This window comes from Salminus brasiliensis, chromosome 2 (genome assembly GCF_030463535.1).
Source record: "Salminus brasiliensis chromosome 2, fSalBra1.hap2, whole genome shotgun sequence".
NCBI classification, from domain to species: domain Eukaryota; kingdom Metazoa; phylum Chordata; class Actinopteri; order Characiformes; family Bryconidae; genus Salminus; species Salminus brasiliensis.
Genome location: NC_132879.1, coordinates 46,564,380 through 46,577,974, shown reverse-complemented (window position 1 = coordinate 46,577,974; position 13,595 = coordinate 46,564,380). Strand labels below are relative to the sequence as shown.

At 40.8% G+C, this 13,595-nt stretch overlaps 1 protein-coding gene across 2 annotated transcripts in view; it reads left to right on the top strand.

Annotated features, from left to right (window-relative positions):
- Positions 1-13,595, top strand: part of chst11 (carbohydrate (chondroitin 4) sulfotransferase 11) — a 77,037-nt gene that overhangs the window by 34,642 nt on the left and 28,800 nt on the right. For both annotated transcript variants that reach the window (XM_072672950.1, XM_072672949.1), the window contains exon 2: positions 5,203-5,288. In XM_072672950.1, coding sequence (XP_072529051.1) covers positions 5,203-5,288 — 86 coding nt within the window. The remainder of the gene's footprint in view (positions 1-5,202; positions 5,289-13,595) is intronic.

Below are 13,595 nucleotides of genomic sequence, written 5' to 3'. Positions count from 1 at the left end.
ATTTGGACATCATAATATTTCAACATAACTGCCCTAATTACATTATGCCATCAGCAAAAATATAGATACATGTTTTTTTTATGACCGTGACGATAGGATAAATGAGCTCTGTTCTGATTGGATGGTCTGTATTGTGGCTTATTCAAAAAACCCTCAGAGCTGAAACACTCCTGAGAACTGCAGTATGAATAGTTGGTCCAAACTGTGGTATGCTGAATAGGCGGAGATATGTAAATGAATACGTTTTCGTGACATCTCAGAAAAAATAAGTCAGTCTGTGGGTACTTAACATCTGGACACACTGGCTGTTAAACCTTTATTAGCGGATCAGCTACAGTTGGGGTTCAGGGGAAATGGACTATTACTAGGCTTTTCAGATTCCATTCATGCTCTTCCAGTCAACCCCTTCCACCTCTTGCACATGGTTCGACCCAAAAGTGTTCAACTGGCATGTGATGATGAAGGGGGTGAGCTCAAGGTCAGGCTGTCGGAGGGAGTTTCTTGGGTGCCTTACAGTGCCATTTATTGTGTTGTCAGCACAGAGGAAATGAGAACAGGTGTGTGTGTACTGTAACCCCGGCACTACTGATTAGTGCATAGCTCACTATCGGTGGAACAGGCACAGGTGGGGTGGACACACACAGAACCTTTTGTATTCACACACACAGGTTTGTTTTGGGCCTTGTTAGGACCTGGGGTCATGCATAGCGTCATTGTTATGCGATGACAATGTCCATCTCCATTTTTGCACATTTTTCACTTTTTGACATAATTTGGATCTGGCAGTTGTACTTTTAATTGTGTCCTATATTTCTTGATGAATGGACCAATAGAAATGCTCCAAAATGACTGCAAATTAAAATCATTTTACATTGTCTTCCATTGAAAGCGAGAAGTTTTCAGTCAGTGGCAAACCAGTGTTTTCTGTTGCCAAGATAGCAATATGCCAGAAATGTACCTGAACACACCCCATTTTGAGACCACCATACTCATCGGCATAGATATATCTGCAAGCTGTGTTACTATTTAAACAACGCAGACAGAAGGCATTAAAATAGATTGTTGGCGGGGTGTGAGAAAGCAATGAGCATTACGACGCACCTTGCACAGGGTGTTAGAAAGGGCCCTAAGGTATGTTATTTAGTAACTACCGGGACATCTGTACAAATTGGTTGGGCTATTTTTTGGTAATAGTGGTTAATAATAACACTTTTGGACTGGCGGCTGTTTAAGGGGTTAAGGGGTTTTGCCCGACAGCGCCGATATTATGTACTATATTTAAAATGTAGTTGTCAAATCCACAATTTAATTATAGCAGGTGTCCTTTACATCCTGTATCCCACAAACCCGGGACATTTTTGTCCCACAAATGTACAAAAACAAACACAAAACACACAGGCAGAAGTACTGGGCATGCATGTTCACTCTGTTTTGGTCTTCACTCCACTGTTCCTTGGCCTGATGAGCTGTAAGCTGTGCTTTGCACAAATATCAAGAGGACGGATGAGAGCAATTGGCTGTAATGGCCTTTCTCTTTGTGTACTCTGCCTCCCATATCCATTCCATCCTTGTCTTCACTCCTGCTCACTCTCTCTCTCTCTCTCTGTCTATCTCTTCTCTCCATCATCATTCCCTCACCATTTGCTTCTCCCTCTTCCCCCATCATCCTCCTTACTCTTCTTTCATCCTGCGTTCCCCCCTCACTAGTAGGAATAAATGCTCTGACATCAAAAGCTGGCAACAGAGTATAGCTGCAGGCATGTATACACACACACACACAGAGACTCACACAGTGCGGCTGTGATGTGTGCATGTGAGTGTGTGTGGGTTTAAATCAGTTTGCAGTCTAGATAATAGTGGAAAAACATCATTAATCTGCGTTAGGTTAAGGCTGTTGTATAGAAGCGTGACTAGAGAGACAGACAGAGAGAGAGAGAGAGAGAGAGAGATGGAGATGAGCACTGAATTCTGAACTGTAACTGTCAGTGTGGCACAAAGACCGCTTTCATTGGCCATCGCTTTAGCAGTGCTGGTCATGCAGCTGTATTGAGCAGTAACAAAGCCCATTTCGGCCATGGCACATTTACGTGCCTTAGTTTAGGCCTGTCATTATTGATTATGCTAGGAATCAAGTAAACTGTTCATCTGATTTGGATCTATTTAGATAATTAATTGAATAAAATGTAAAATATGCATAATAAATGGGTATGTCGGCTTGACGCGGTTTCCTACTGAGAATTAAAAATTTGCATATAATTTATCAGCTAATCACTGCCAATTCATCAAGAAGGTAATTCATTATAATTAAGACTTCTTAACCCCTTAACACAGAAAGGCTTATTTCACATAAAGGCTTATTAAACGCTAAAGCATACTATTCAGTAACTACAGGGACTTCTGTACAAACTGGTGGGGCTATTTTCTGGTAATAGTAGTTTATAACAACACTTTCGGTCTGCCGACGGTCCATAGGCTGTTTAAGGGGTTCAATCTGGGGGGTTTTAACTTTAAATCTGTGTTGCGGTAATTTAGCATATCATTTCAGTATTTTAGGAGCTTATTTTAGATCTTAAAGGTGGCAAAGAATGCATTTTTTGAGTATATTTAAAAATACTTGAGATGGGGTGGAAAAAAAGCGCTTAGCCTTGCCCCCACTTGCTTCCCCAGCTCTGGCTTTCTTGATTCTTACCGGTAAAATAATAAACCAGTACTTTCCCTTCTGATGGGTGTTTAGCTCCAGTTTGGTGGTCTGCTGATGGTAGTCCAGTTTGTTTTTGACACAGCGAATGTTTTAGAGAACAGACGCTAAAAGCTAGCATTAGCTTTTAGCATAGTGTGGATGCCCATTTGCTGCCCAGGCTTTCTCAGGCTGGTTTGCAGCACTAGAACAGCTCATGGAAGCTGGATATTATAGCATAGTTTTAACACTGTAACCAAAACACTGTAACTGTTCCTGAGTCTTGCCTGATTTTGTGTTTCTGCCCTCTCGTTGTGTCCTCGAAGCGCAATGTGCTGTTTCTTAGCAAGCTGAAGACAGTAGCTGCTAGGTTAGAGCCAGGTTAGCTTTTAGCCTTGCCCCAACTCGCTCCCCCAGGTTTGCCTTAAATAAATAAGCCTGTACCTCCCTAATAATGTGTGTTTAGCTCCAGTTTGGTAGTCAGCTGAGGTTGTCCAGTTGGTTTTCAAGGGAGCAAACGAGGGAGAGAACAGATGGTTAAAACTAGTATTAGCTTTTCGCATAGTGCAGATTTTTTTTATCTTCTTGGTCCATCATCCCTCTCTTTGGGCCGCAATTCTCCCCAGGTAACTGATTGGGTATAACTTTGTCCAGCTGTGACTGTTGTCAGCTGTTATGAATTGAGACCCGTCTGTTCATTATTTTGCTTCCCTTCTTCCTAAATCTCTCCCGTGTGTCCTGTTGTAAGCAAGGGATTTAACAACACTGTGAATGAAGGCATTTTATCATTGCCCTGATTAAAAATAATAAGCTTGTTTTTTTTTTTTTATGTTTTATCTATACATTTTATCAGATTTTTCTTCTGCATTTTCTCCCCAATTTGAACTGTTTGACCAATTGCCCAACCTGTACGTAATCTCCCCCCATCGATTCCCCGACACCAGTGGGAGCGGACTTCCACACGCCCCCTTTGGCGCATGCGCAGTCAGGCCACATCATCTTTCGGCCTGCATGGCGATGCAACATTGCTGGGCAACCAACACACCTGGAGGGAAGTGCCACAGGTGCACAAGCCTGCAGAGGCCAGTGACGGCCAGCTCCGCAAGGCGCCATCTTCCCACCCTGGAGAGAGCAAGGCCAGTTGTGCTCTCTCGGAGCCAGCAATCTCTTCATACCAGCGATCCTCTGATCATAGTGACAGCACCTTAGTCCGCTGGACCACCCGGGGCCACTAATGAGCATTTTTAATTATGCGCTCAATAAGCTTGAGTTCTGGCTCAGAAAACATGAAGGTGCATTCAATAATAAAGGAATCACTGTGCCTAATTTATACTGTCATAGAGAACAGAGTAGCATACAGAAAGCGTCTAATCTACAGTCTGATACATTTCGCTATGCCCAGCGTGGACGTGCATGCGGCAGCAGATTTAAGCAACCCAAAGAGCACATCAGCAAATTCTCTGAATGGATCACCAGCGGTTCAACGCTCGGTTCAATAGGGTTAATCAAGTTTAATCATGTGATTGTGGCAGACCTACTTCTGTTGCTCATTCATCTGGCACAAGCACACACACACACATATAGCTCTATTTCTGCTACTGTGTGTGTTTGTAGGCTGTGCGGACGCAGGAAAGACTCATTAATTGTTTGTTTACATGGAATTTGTTGAAGGGTGGAAATGCACTACATTATTAAAGACCTGCACTTTCACAGAGGTCATCCTCTGCTCTTGTTTGTGTGCGTGTGTCGGTGTGTGGACTTATAGTAGGAACTGTGCATTAGTCTTTGAGTGCCAGTTGTGAGGGTCCGGGGCATAACCCCTAGTTTAATGAGGCTGTGTGTAAATGTTTATTGCCTCATAGTTTGGCTATGCTGTGCTCAAACACCTCTTGTTTAGTAGAGTGAGCCCAGCTAATATAAACTGTAAAGCATGTATTAATAACCACTTAACATGATCAATTATTGACGCTAACACTAATGTGTTAATCCGCCTTAATGCATTTTTCTAGTTTAACTCATTAAATCATCTGTAGTTTCAGGCCACACCAACTACTTCAAGATTCAAACCACTGGTAACGCTCAGGAATTAATCTGTCTTATTCACAAAAGTGAATAAGATAGATTAAGCTAAATAATTTACTGGAGTATGAAGGAGGAAAGGAAGGGTTCGTGATCCTAGCTGTGTGTGCCTAAAGAACCTTAAAGTAGCTAACCTATATTGTCTTCCAGAAAACGCCTAAGTCACTGAGAGCAAATGATATTTCCCATATCAATTTCATGAAATTCCATACGGAATATTCATGATACGCCCACGCCAAGACAGCACAGCGCTATGCAGTATTTATGGACATGCAGGATTTGTCTTCATTGAACCTGACAGTGGCAAAGACTGTTGGTCGATTCCAAGTGTACTTTAACCACAGTGTTATGTGCATGTGTGGGTTTTGTTGGTTTCTGGGTTCTAGTGCTAGTCTGGCCATCATCTTCTAACTGTCTGTTTCCCTGTCTGTGATTTTGTTTTGCAGTAATGAGGCAGAACCCATTTGCAGCGGAGGGCTGCTGTCGAAAAGGCTCCAGAAATGCTCTACAAGAGCTCTACAACCCCACACAGGTAAGCATGCTGATCCTGCAAATGACTGGCTTGCTATTTGTCATTGGTTGTTGGGATGCAATTGCTAATCAAAAAAGAGCAGCTGTGATTGTTAATGATGGTCCAGCCGAGCGCATCACGAGACCCCACTGAGGCATGTTCCTGTGGTGGAATCAGATTTGCTGTGTTTGTCTAAATTTGGCAGGAGAGCTTGCTTGGAGAGCGGCGGGTAACCTTTGAACCTTCTGCATAATGCTTGAGCGTGTTGCTATGGAAACTCAATATGGCAGTCAAATCCCATTTCCTTTTTCTAAAACATGCATATCTGCAGCGCTTAGCATACACACTCTCGTCCTCAAAGCACTTTTTGTGCGCTTTGAGCTCATCTGCTTCAGCTCTCCCTCAATCTTTCTCCCTCTCTTCTGCTCCCGCCTTCTCTCACACTCTCCTTGTCCACCTCTGCATCCTTCTGAGATTGACAGCTGTACTTTGTTGCCATGCCAACTGTCCTGCTCCGGAGCTGGAGCTGTAATCGGTTGTTTCTGTCTGGTCCTCAGGAAAGCATCTGACCTTGAAATGATCAGCTTAGGTTTTAAGCAAGTTCTGACTCACATCTATTCCATGTCATCCAAAGAATGTGTGGTGGTCGTACTGTGTACATAGTACACTGTACAGATATCTTTTACAGATGACTGTTTATGTCTCAATGACTGTTTTAGGCCAGATCTCAGCATTAGGTTCTGATTTTGCCTACTGATTTATGAATTTATTGAAGGTTCCGCCTTGTTTGTCCCTATATATATATATATATAGAGAGAGAGAGAGAGAGAGAGAAAGAGAGAGAGAGAGAAAGAGAGAGAGAGAGAGAGAGAAAGAGAGCGAGAGAGAGAAAGAGAGAGACTCTTCTGTTCAATTTGTTTTGTCCACCAAACAGTCCACTGCTTTCCACAGTCAATTGAAAATGTGACCTTTTCTGGCCGACAAACCAGAGTTAGGTTAGAGCAGGCTTGAATGATTTTTTTTCTGTTCAAAAGTTTCAAAAGGAGCATCAGAGACTGGATATATGTGGCAATCAATAAAGTGGTGGTATTTTAAGGGATATATTCTATAAAAACTCACATATATTGTGTTAGTATGCATAAATGATTGTATCTGTAGTACCAAACAACCATTTTTATAAAAATGTTCTGATTTGTGTAGCCAGGCAGAGGAGTTATGAAAAAGGGTGGAGCTGGGGTTGGGGGAAGCAGTGGCCCATTGTCATTTAAAGGGACATGGACCTGAGCCAGCCTTTCTGAGCAGGACTGTTTGTTTGGCTGCTTGCTTTGGCGCTCGATCTTTGTGGCATTTTGACCAAAGCACGGCACATTAGGACCCTAGGGAGCTGGGTTAACTCGTGGAAAAGGGGTCTAATATGTCACAAGCATCTGAAATACCAGACAGTCAGCAGTGCTGAAGAATCCACTTGTGCTTTCTGTAGGATTGAGTACACTGTGCACATTGCAGTAAAGTAGTTATATATATTGCTGAAGATTGCAGGTGTCTATTCATGAACAGGTTTCACATTTGCCTACGGCCATGGTCCCAGCCTGAATACTATTCCTGCACTCAGCTGGAGTCTATCAGCATCCCACAGTTTTGAATGTTTTTTAAGGTTTTTAACTTTTAAAGCTATAATTGCCGCACCATCCAAAAAGCTTCTATAAAAAAAGAGGATTTCGCTCAAATACTTTTTCATGCCTCTATCTGTCCACTTTTTTCATAGACTTGGATGAGGCCTTTTTTTTCCAATGACTTCTCAAATGGCTTCTCTTCCCTTTTATGCTTTAAGCTTCTGGGTAATGAAACAAAGTACTCATCTGCTTGTCACACATTTATCCTGTCATTGTCGTCCCTAAACTTCAGTTCTTATTCTCAGCCCTATGTTTTACAGTATAAAACCACCAAAATAGGTAGTGCTAAGGCTTAGTCCAATTTGTTTTCTTCCACTCCACGTTAATCCTTTTTTTTTCGATTCTTCCGCTGTCTTATAGAAACTGATTGAATTTGATGCTCCATGAATCTTAATGCCACGTTTCATGACTCCACCTTGAAATTTCAAGAACATAACCACATTTCATACTGATAGCCAATCTAACTCTGTCATCCTTTCTCCCATCCTTCCGTGATCTCATAAAAAACGCATTGATTTTGAAGTATCTAATATGTCTAAAACTTTGTTCCCACTGTTATCTCCCTTGCGGATGGTGTGGCTTTTCAGATATCTCCAGCCGTCGCAAGCTACACTGTGATATAGCACCCTGACTCCTCCGCTGACAAACCAATCTAGGTGGTGCGAATGTCACAGTAGCTCTGTGAACTAATTACTTAAGTGTCACATCAAATTATTACTGGTTGCCCATTCCTGTGTACATAAAAGAAATCCTGCTTGATGTGTCAATACCTAGGAGCTCAGGTTTGCTCCACAGTGCACAATGTAAAATGCTGTTTGGTAGAGCTGATATTCTGTAAAGCTTGTCTAACCTCTCAACAGGTGGACGGCAAAAGCACTGGAACACTTTCTCATTCTGTTCTTCTGAAATCAAGGGTATTAATAAAGAGTTTATCCTGCTTTTGTTGTGTCTCTACTGTCCAGGAAACTCTACTAGAATCTACTAGATTTTGGAGTATTGATGTGTAGATTCGACTACATTAGTTAGTGAGGTCAGGATGTTGGATGATCACCACTCCACCTCACCCCCTAACTCCCCAACTCACCCACCAAAAGTATTGAATCATTCCAGAGAACACAATGCTGGGGGATTTATACGCCTCTAGCCCACACCTGGCATTAGGCATGGTTCCAATAGGTTCATGTTTATATGCTGCAGAGAGTCCCATTCTATTGGTAGTACTACTCTGCAGGGACTGGACAACCTTTGTGGGTGTGTGCAATCTTAAAGTAGCTGAATTCCTTCATTAGAATATAAATATACACACACCTGTCCGCCTATATCATGACCTTAAAGGGCAAAGGAAAAATGTTATGTGTGTTCCGACACATAAAGTACGGTTAAATTTGGGTAAGTATGGGTTTCCATACGCATATACACATACACATAAAAAGCTCCCCTCATAAAAAGCCACAGTCATATTTCTGCAGCTGAACAGAGAGGGGGATGCCTAAGCAGCACTGTGAAGATGTGTGTGTGTGTGTGTTCCATGGTTCAGTAGACCACTAGGTCATGTGAGGCATTTGAAGGCAATGAACTTTCATTCAGTTCTTGGATAACTTGCTGCAGATCTTAGAGAAAAGGCTAAGTAGAGCTTGCTAGTACAGCTGGCTACATTTTTTACAACTGAAACCCAAAACTGCATTTAGAGTCACTTAATACACAGCACAGGAGATGTTTACAATTCACAAACAAAGCTTTTTCCAAGCAAAGTGTGTGTGTGTGTGTGTCGTGGCTCAGTGGGCCCCTAGGTCATATATGACATTTGAACACAATAATATTTTACTCAGCACTTATATCTAATACTCCAGTATTTAGAAACAAACAACATAAAGAGGGAGAGCAAGACTCCACATCATCATCCAACTGGGTATCGGATTAAAATGATTACAAAATAGAATAATAAAAGCATTCTTTAAGCATTAAGAGGCAATTACGCTTAGGTTTATTGTAATTATCACATTGGAAATTCATTTAGTCTAGATTTAGGCTTAATCAAGTTCTGGAGACTTGCAAAAAAACTATATAATGTATAATAAGTATATACCTCAGTGGTGGCTGGTGGTCAAGATTGGGTTATTAATTACTATGGCTGTGACAAAATATGCTACATACTGTTTATTAGAGGGAATGGAGGCTATAGCATCCATAGTAGTCAAGCTTACAGACTAGCCCATGCCAGTACCATATCTCAAATCTATTATTATTGAAAAATACACTGGATTTACAAAAATGTAAAGACCATTTGAAGCAGCTGTGGAAACAATGTTCACACTAACAAAACCTGAGAAATGTTTTTAGCTGCTGGGTGTTAACAGCAAGTTTTAGTGCTGGACAGGGATGCAGTCAGTGATGGAGACTGCTTCTTTAGATGAGAACTGACACATTTCAGACATTTAGAATTCTTTATTGAAGGCTAGCATGTTTATGAGCGTCTTAGTATTTAGCTTCGCACCAGATACTTCTGTTGAATCGCACAGCCCTGTTTAATGTAAGCTGCTCATTTGGATTGATTAACATATAAAATAAAGAGTTTATACCAAGTAATTCAGAGCATTTCTATTGGTCCATTCACCCAGAATTATTCACACAGAGCACAGAGCAGCTACAGGCTTCAAACCATGGAGAAAACTAAAAACGGACAAAAATGGAGATACACAGTTTTCATTGGACAACAGAGATATTTAGCTTGCTAATGATCCTAACATTGTTTGTAGTGATATGTATTGTTAGACACTCATATTAAAAATGAGTGTTATCAACTACAGTTAAAGATAAAGTTTAGCTCAAGTCAGAACTGCTTGTTCTAGCAGTGTTGTGCTGTGAATGTGGTCTTAGTTTAATCCAGATCCTTTTCAGTCTAATAGAAATTCAATTAAAACTGAAATGAGTGCATTGTTTCGCAAAATCATGTTTTAAAAAATATGGAGAAAAATTGTGACGTATAAAAAAAAGAGAAAATATTATGACATGACTATATGACTATTGTATTTTTTTTTTAATTTCTATTAGGCAGTGATTAACTTGCTTAAATGGATGAGCTGCCCCTGGTGCACTTAAATATGATTTATTGTTTTTTCAGCTTTTCCGTCCCATTTCTCTCAGATGTATTGGGAGCTGTAATGAGAGTAATGAGGTTGTACTGTCGGTTTTCTGTAAAATCACCAGGGTTATGATGTTGTTTTTAAGATTTTCTAAGCATTTAAGAGCAATAATCCACTGCTTTATCATGTTTGATAAAGAGAAGATGTAATAAGGGCTGCAGCTTGGCTTGGCTGTCTGCAGTGTTGTAAGGACATTGGACGTGACTGGAAATGACAGTAGAGTCTATAAGAACATAGTTTGTATTAATTAGCTGGATGTTGATTAAGAAAAATATTAATAGCCTTTTTTGGCATTTTTTTGGCATTACTGGTGCATTGTGTCTGTTCCATCTAATCAAAACCCAACATCTATTATGGAAATCGACCAAGGCGAAACACAAGACTCTCCAACCACATAAACAACCAAAAGTAAAAAAAAATGTAAATAATAATAATAATAATACTGTGAAACAACATATTTTTATTGTTTTCCCAGCATATATCCTCTTAGGTAGTAATGCATTAAAATGAAAGTTTTCTTTATATTGGCTTGCTGATGTTCTCTTAAAAAGTCTGTCCTGCTGGGTTTGATTTTTTTGTACTCCAGTAATGCCAGTTGGCGAACCCCTGCCGTTCACCAGTTCAAAGCAAAAATCTACTGTGCTGTTTCTGAGTGTGAGTGTGTGTTCATGTGTGCATGCTGACTCTGATCCTTTGTAAATCACACACATGAAAAATCTGAAATCTTAGTCTATACCCTTACTGGAAGGAGCACAGACAATATCACACACACACACACGTACATGCAGAGTAGCAGTTACAGCGCTCTGTTTGTAGTTGAGGTGCGATGTGGGGTTTTATATAGCAATTTGATGTTTTATTATACACCTCGGGAGAGTGGCAGGTACTAAAACCGTTACAGTTGCAGTTTTATGCCCATTAACACACATACACACTCTCACACACTCTCTCTCTCTCTCTCTCCTTCTTTCTTTCTTTAGTCTTACGTTCAGTCTACTTTTACGGCTGCTGTTCAGACTCAGTTAAGCCCTTTATGGCCGTATTCACTGTGTAATGTCCTCTGTTCTCTCCATTCTCAATGAGCTGAGTTACAAGGCCGAGCAGAATGCAATGAAGCGAGAGGCACTTGGAGCAAGCCATGCATTGCAATTGTGGCTGGTGGCCTAAACAGAACAGGAGGCAAAGATGTGTTAGTGTCCCAGAGGGTGAGGCAATGCTCTGCCGATCTGATTAGTTTAACCCCTGAAACTGTAAGGGTCCACATTAGATTTCCTCCGTCTCAGAACTACATAACTTGCATATTTGTAACCAAATCATTAGTTATTTCCATCATTAGATATTGAATAATAACTCAATAAAAGGTTAATAAATGTATAATAATTATAATGGTTAAATGGAAGGAGTGATAAGTAATTCAGAAATTAAAGGTAGTAAAATAGACTTAAAGTGGTTGCATAATGTCCATGTTTAATATTGCGTCCCATTGCGTACCTAGGAAGCTGGGAATGATGTCATGCTAGAGTGTCCCAGCTACAACTTTCTAATAGTTGTAGACCACTTAAGACTTCAGAGTTTATCACAACTGGTTTGACAATCCTTTACTGGTGTTTAAGGGGAATATATCCAAAATGTCCCACTTTTTATGTCCCAGGTTGGTATTGTTAGCGACAGCAGTTGATAACAAAGCATTATACAGTATTTTGTGCATCCAAACATGTCCACATGTAGAAGCTGGACAGATTTAATAAGAGATAAGAGATAAATAGAAGTGCTAATAAACTGTAGACCACTTAGGCTTTAATTACTGTTAATGTACGATGTGGCCATCTTGGATTTTGAACTTGAGGTTGGTGAGGCTCTTCAGACTTTCTGACTTTCTGACTTGTGGGGGCGCACCGGTTGATATGTCCTACACTGTCCTTGAGAAACGTTTGAAGGTTCTTCATTGTGAAGCTGCGGAGGAACCACTTAAGAAAATGTTTTTAGAAGAAAAGGATTTCCTCAAAGCACCAAAAGAGGCTCCTCTGCAGTTTCAAACGGAAGAACCCCTAAAAGTCCCTCAACTAACTTTTAACAGTGTATTTGGACGTTCACACGTCCCAGTTCAAATGGAATACAGCATAACAACCTGTAAGTGCTGTGAGATTATCATATCACCCATCCTTAGCATGCACCTTGACCTAATGAAAACATAGGATGCTTACAAGCACACAAAGTGTCTTTGAGTGCCTATCATCCATGTCTGATTCCCCTTGAGAAAGTCTAGTAAAGAGGTAAACCTCTAACACTCTATCTATAGTTCCAAACCTCAGTACTTCATAACTACATTGCCATCAAATTTAACATCAGTTGTGTAGGCCCTAAAATACTACCCTGTGGGACACATAAGATATGCTAGACCAAACGGTTACCAAATACTTTACAATAGCTTCTGTAGTAGGATTTAAAACTGAATAATAAACATAGGGTTCAAGGGATTAAAGAACAGATACTGACAACGGCTTTGAAACTCCAGGGCTCTGCTGTGAATAAGCAACCAGTGCCTAAATGGCAATGTTAGGAAGAGTCCTTGTGTAGCAAATGAAATTACCATATGCATTAGTGTTTCTGCATGCTCTGTGTAAATCTCCTGAACGAGAACACACCTACACTCTGGGCCCTATTTTACACCCTGCGTAAGGCACGTTGAGATGCTTGTTGCTATCTTACACCCCGTCAACAGTCTATTTTCTCGTCTTCCATCTGCGTCGTTTAAATAGCAGCGGTGCTTGTGAATATATCTACGCCGATAGGAGTGGTGGTCTCAAAATTAGGTGTGTTCAGGTAAATTTCTGGCGTATTGCTATCTTGGCAACGGAAAACACAAGTGCAACACTGACTGAAAACAACCTAGGCAGACCTTCCCAGACCGTGCGCGACTGAAATAGCAATACCTGGCTCTTAAAGGAAATGGCAAGCAACACGCTGATTGGTTTATTGCATGTTACGCCCAAAACACACCCATGATTGATTAAGAGACTTGATTAAGTACATGATCTTTTGCACTTTTCGAGACACGCAGGATTTACTTTTCCCGTCATTACTTTAGCAAAGACACACTGACACGCCCCAATTCAAGCTGCGTGGTTGACAGCTCGTCTGAAGACCGCTAAGATAGGGCCCTATATGTCCAATAGTTGTGTGTTTGTAGACACCTGCTTCCCCAGAGTTGCTTTTGATGTAATTTTTTGTAATTTTTTTTGGTATTTGGATATGAGAGCATCAGTGAGATCAGGTATTGATAATGGATGATAAGTCATAGATCAAAAATGCTGCTCAAACTTATGGAGAAGTCAGTTCCACTGCTCCAGGGCTTTATACCCCTCTATCTACTGGGTACTCTATCCATGGCAGCTCCAGAGCATCCTGCTTTATTAGCAGTGCTTTTCACAGGCATTTAGCTGCATGCATAACTAAATGCCTGTGACAGTATTCGGTGCCCCATAAAGTAGCTAAACTCACTCATTAAAAAG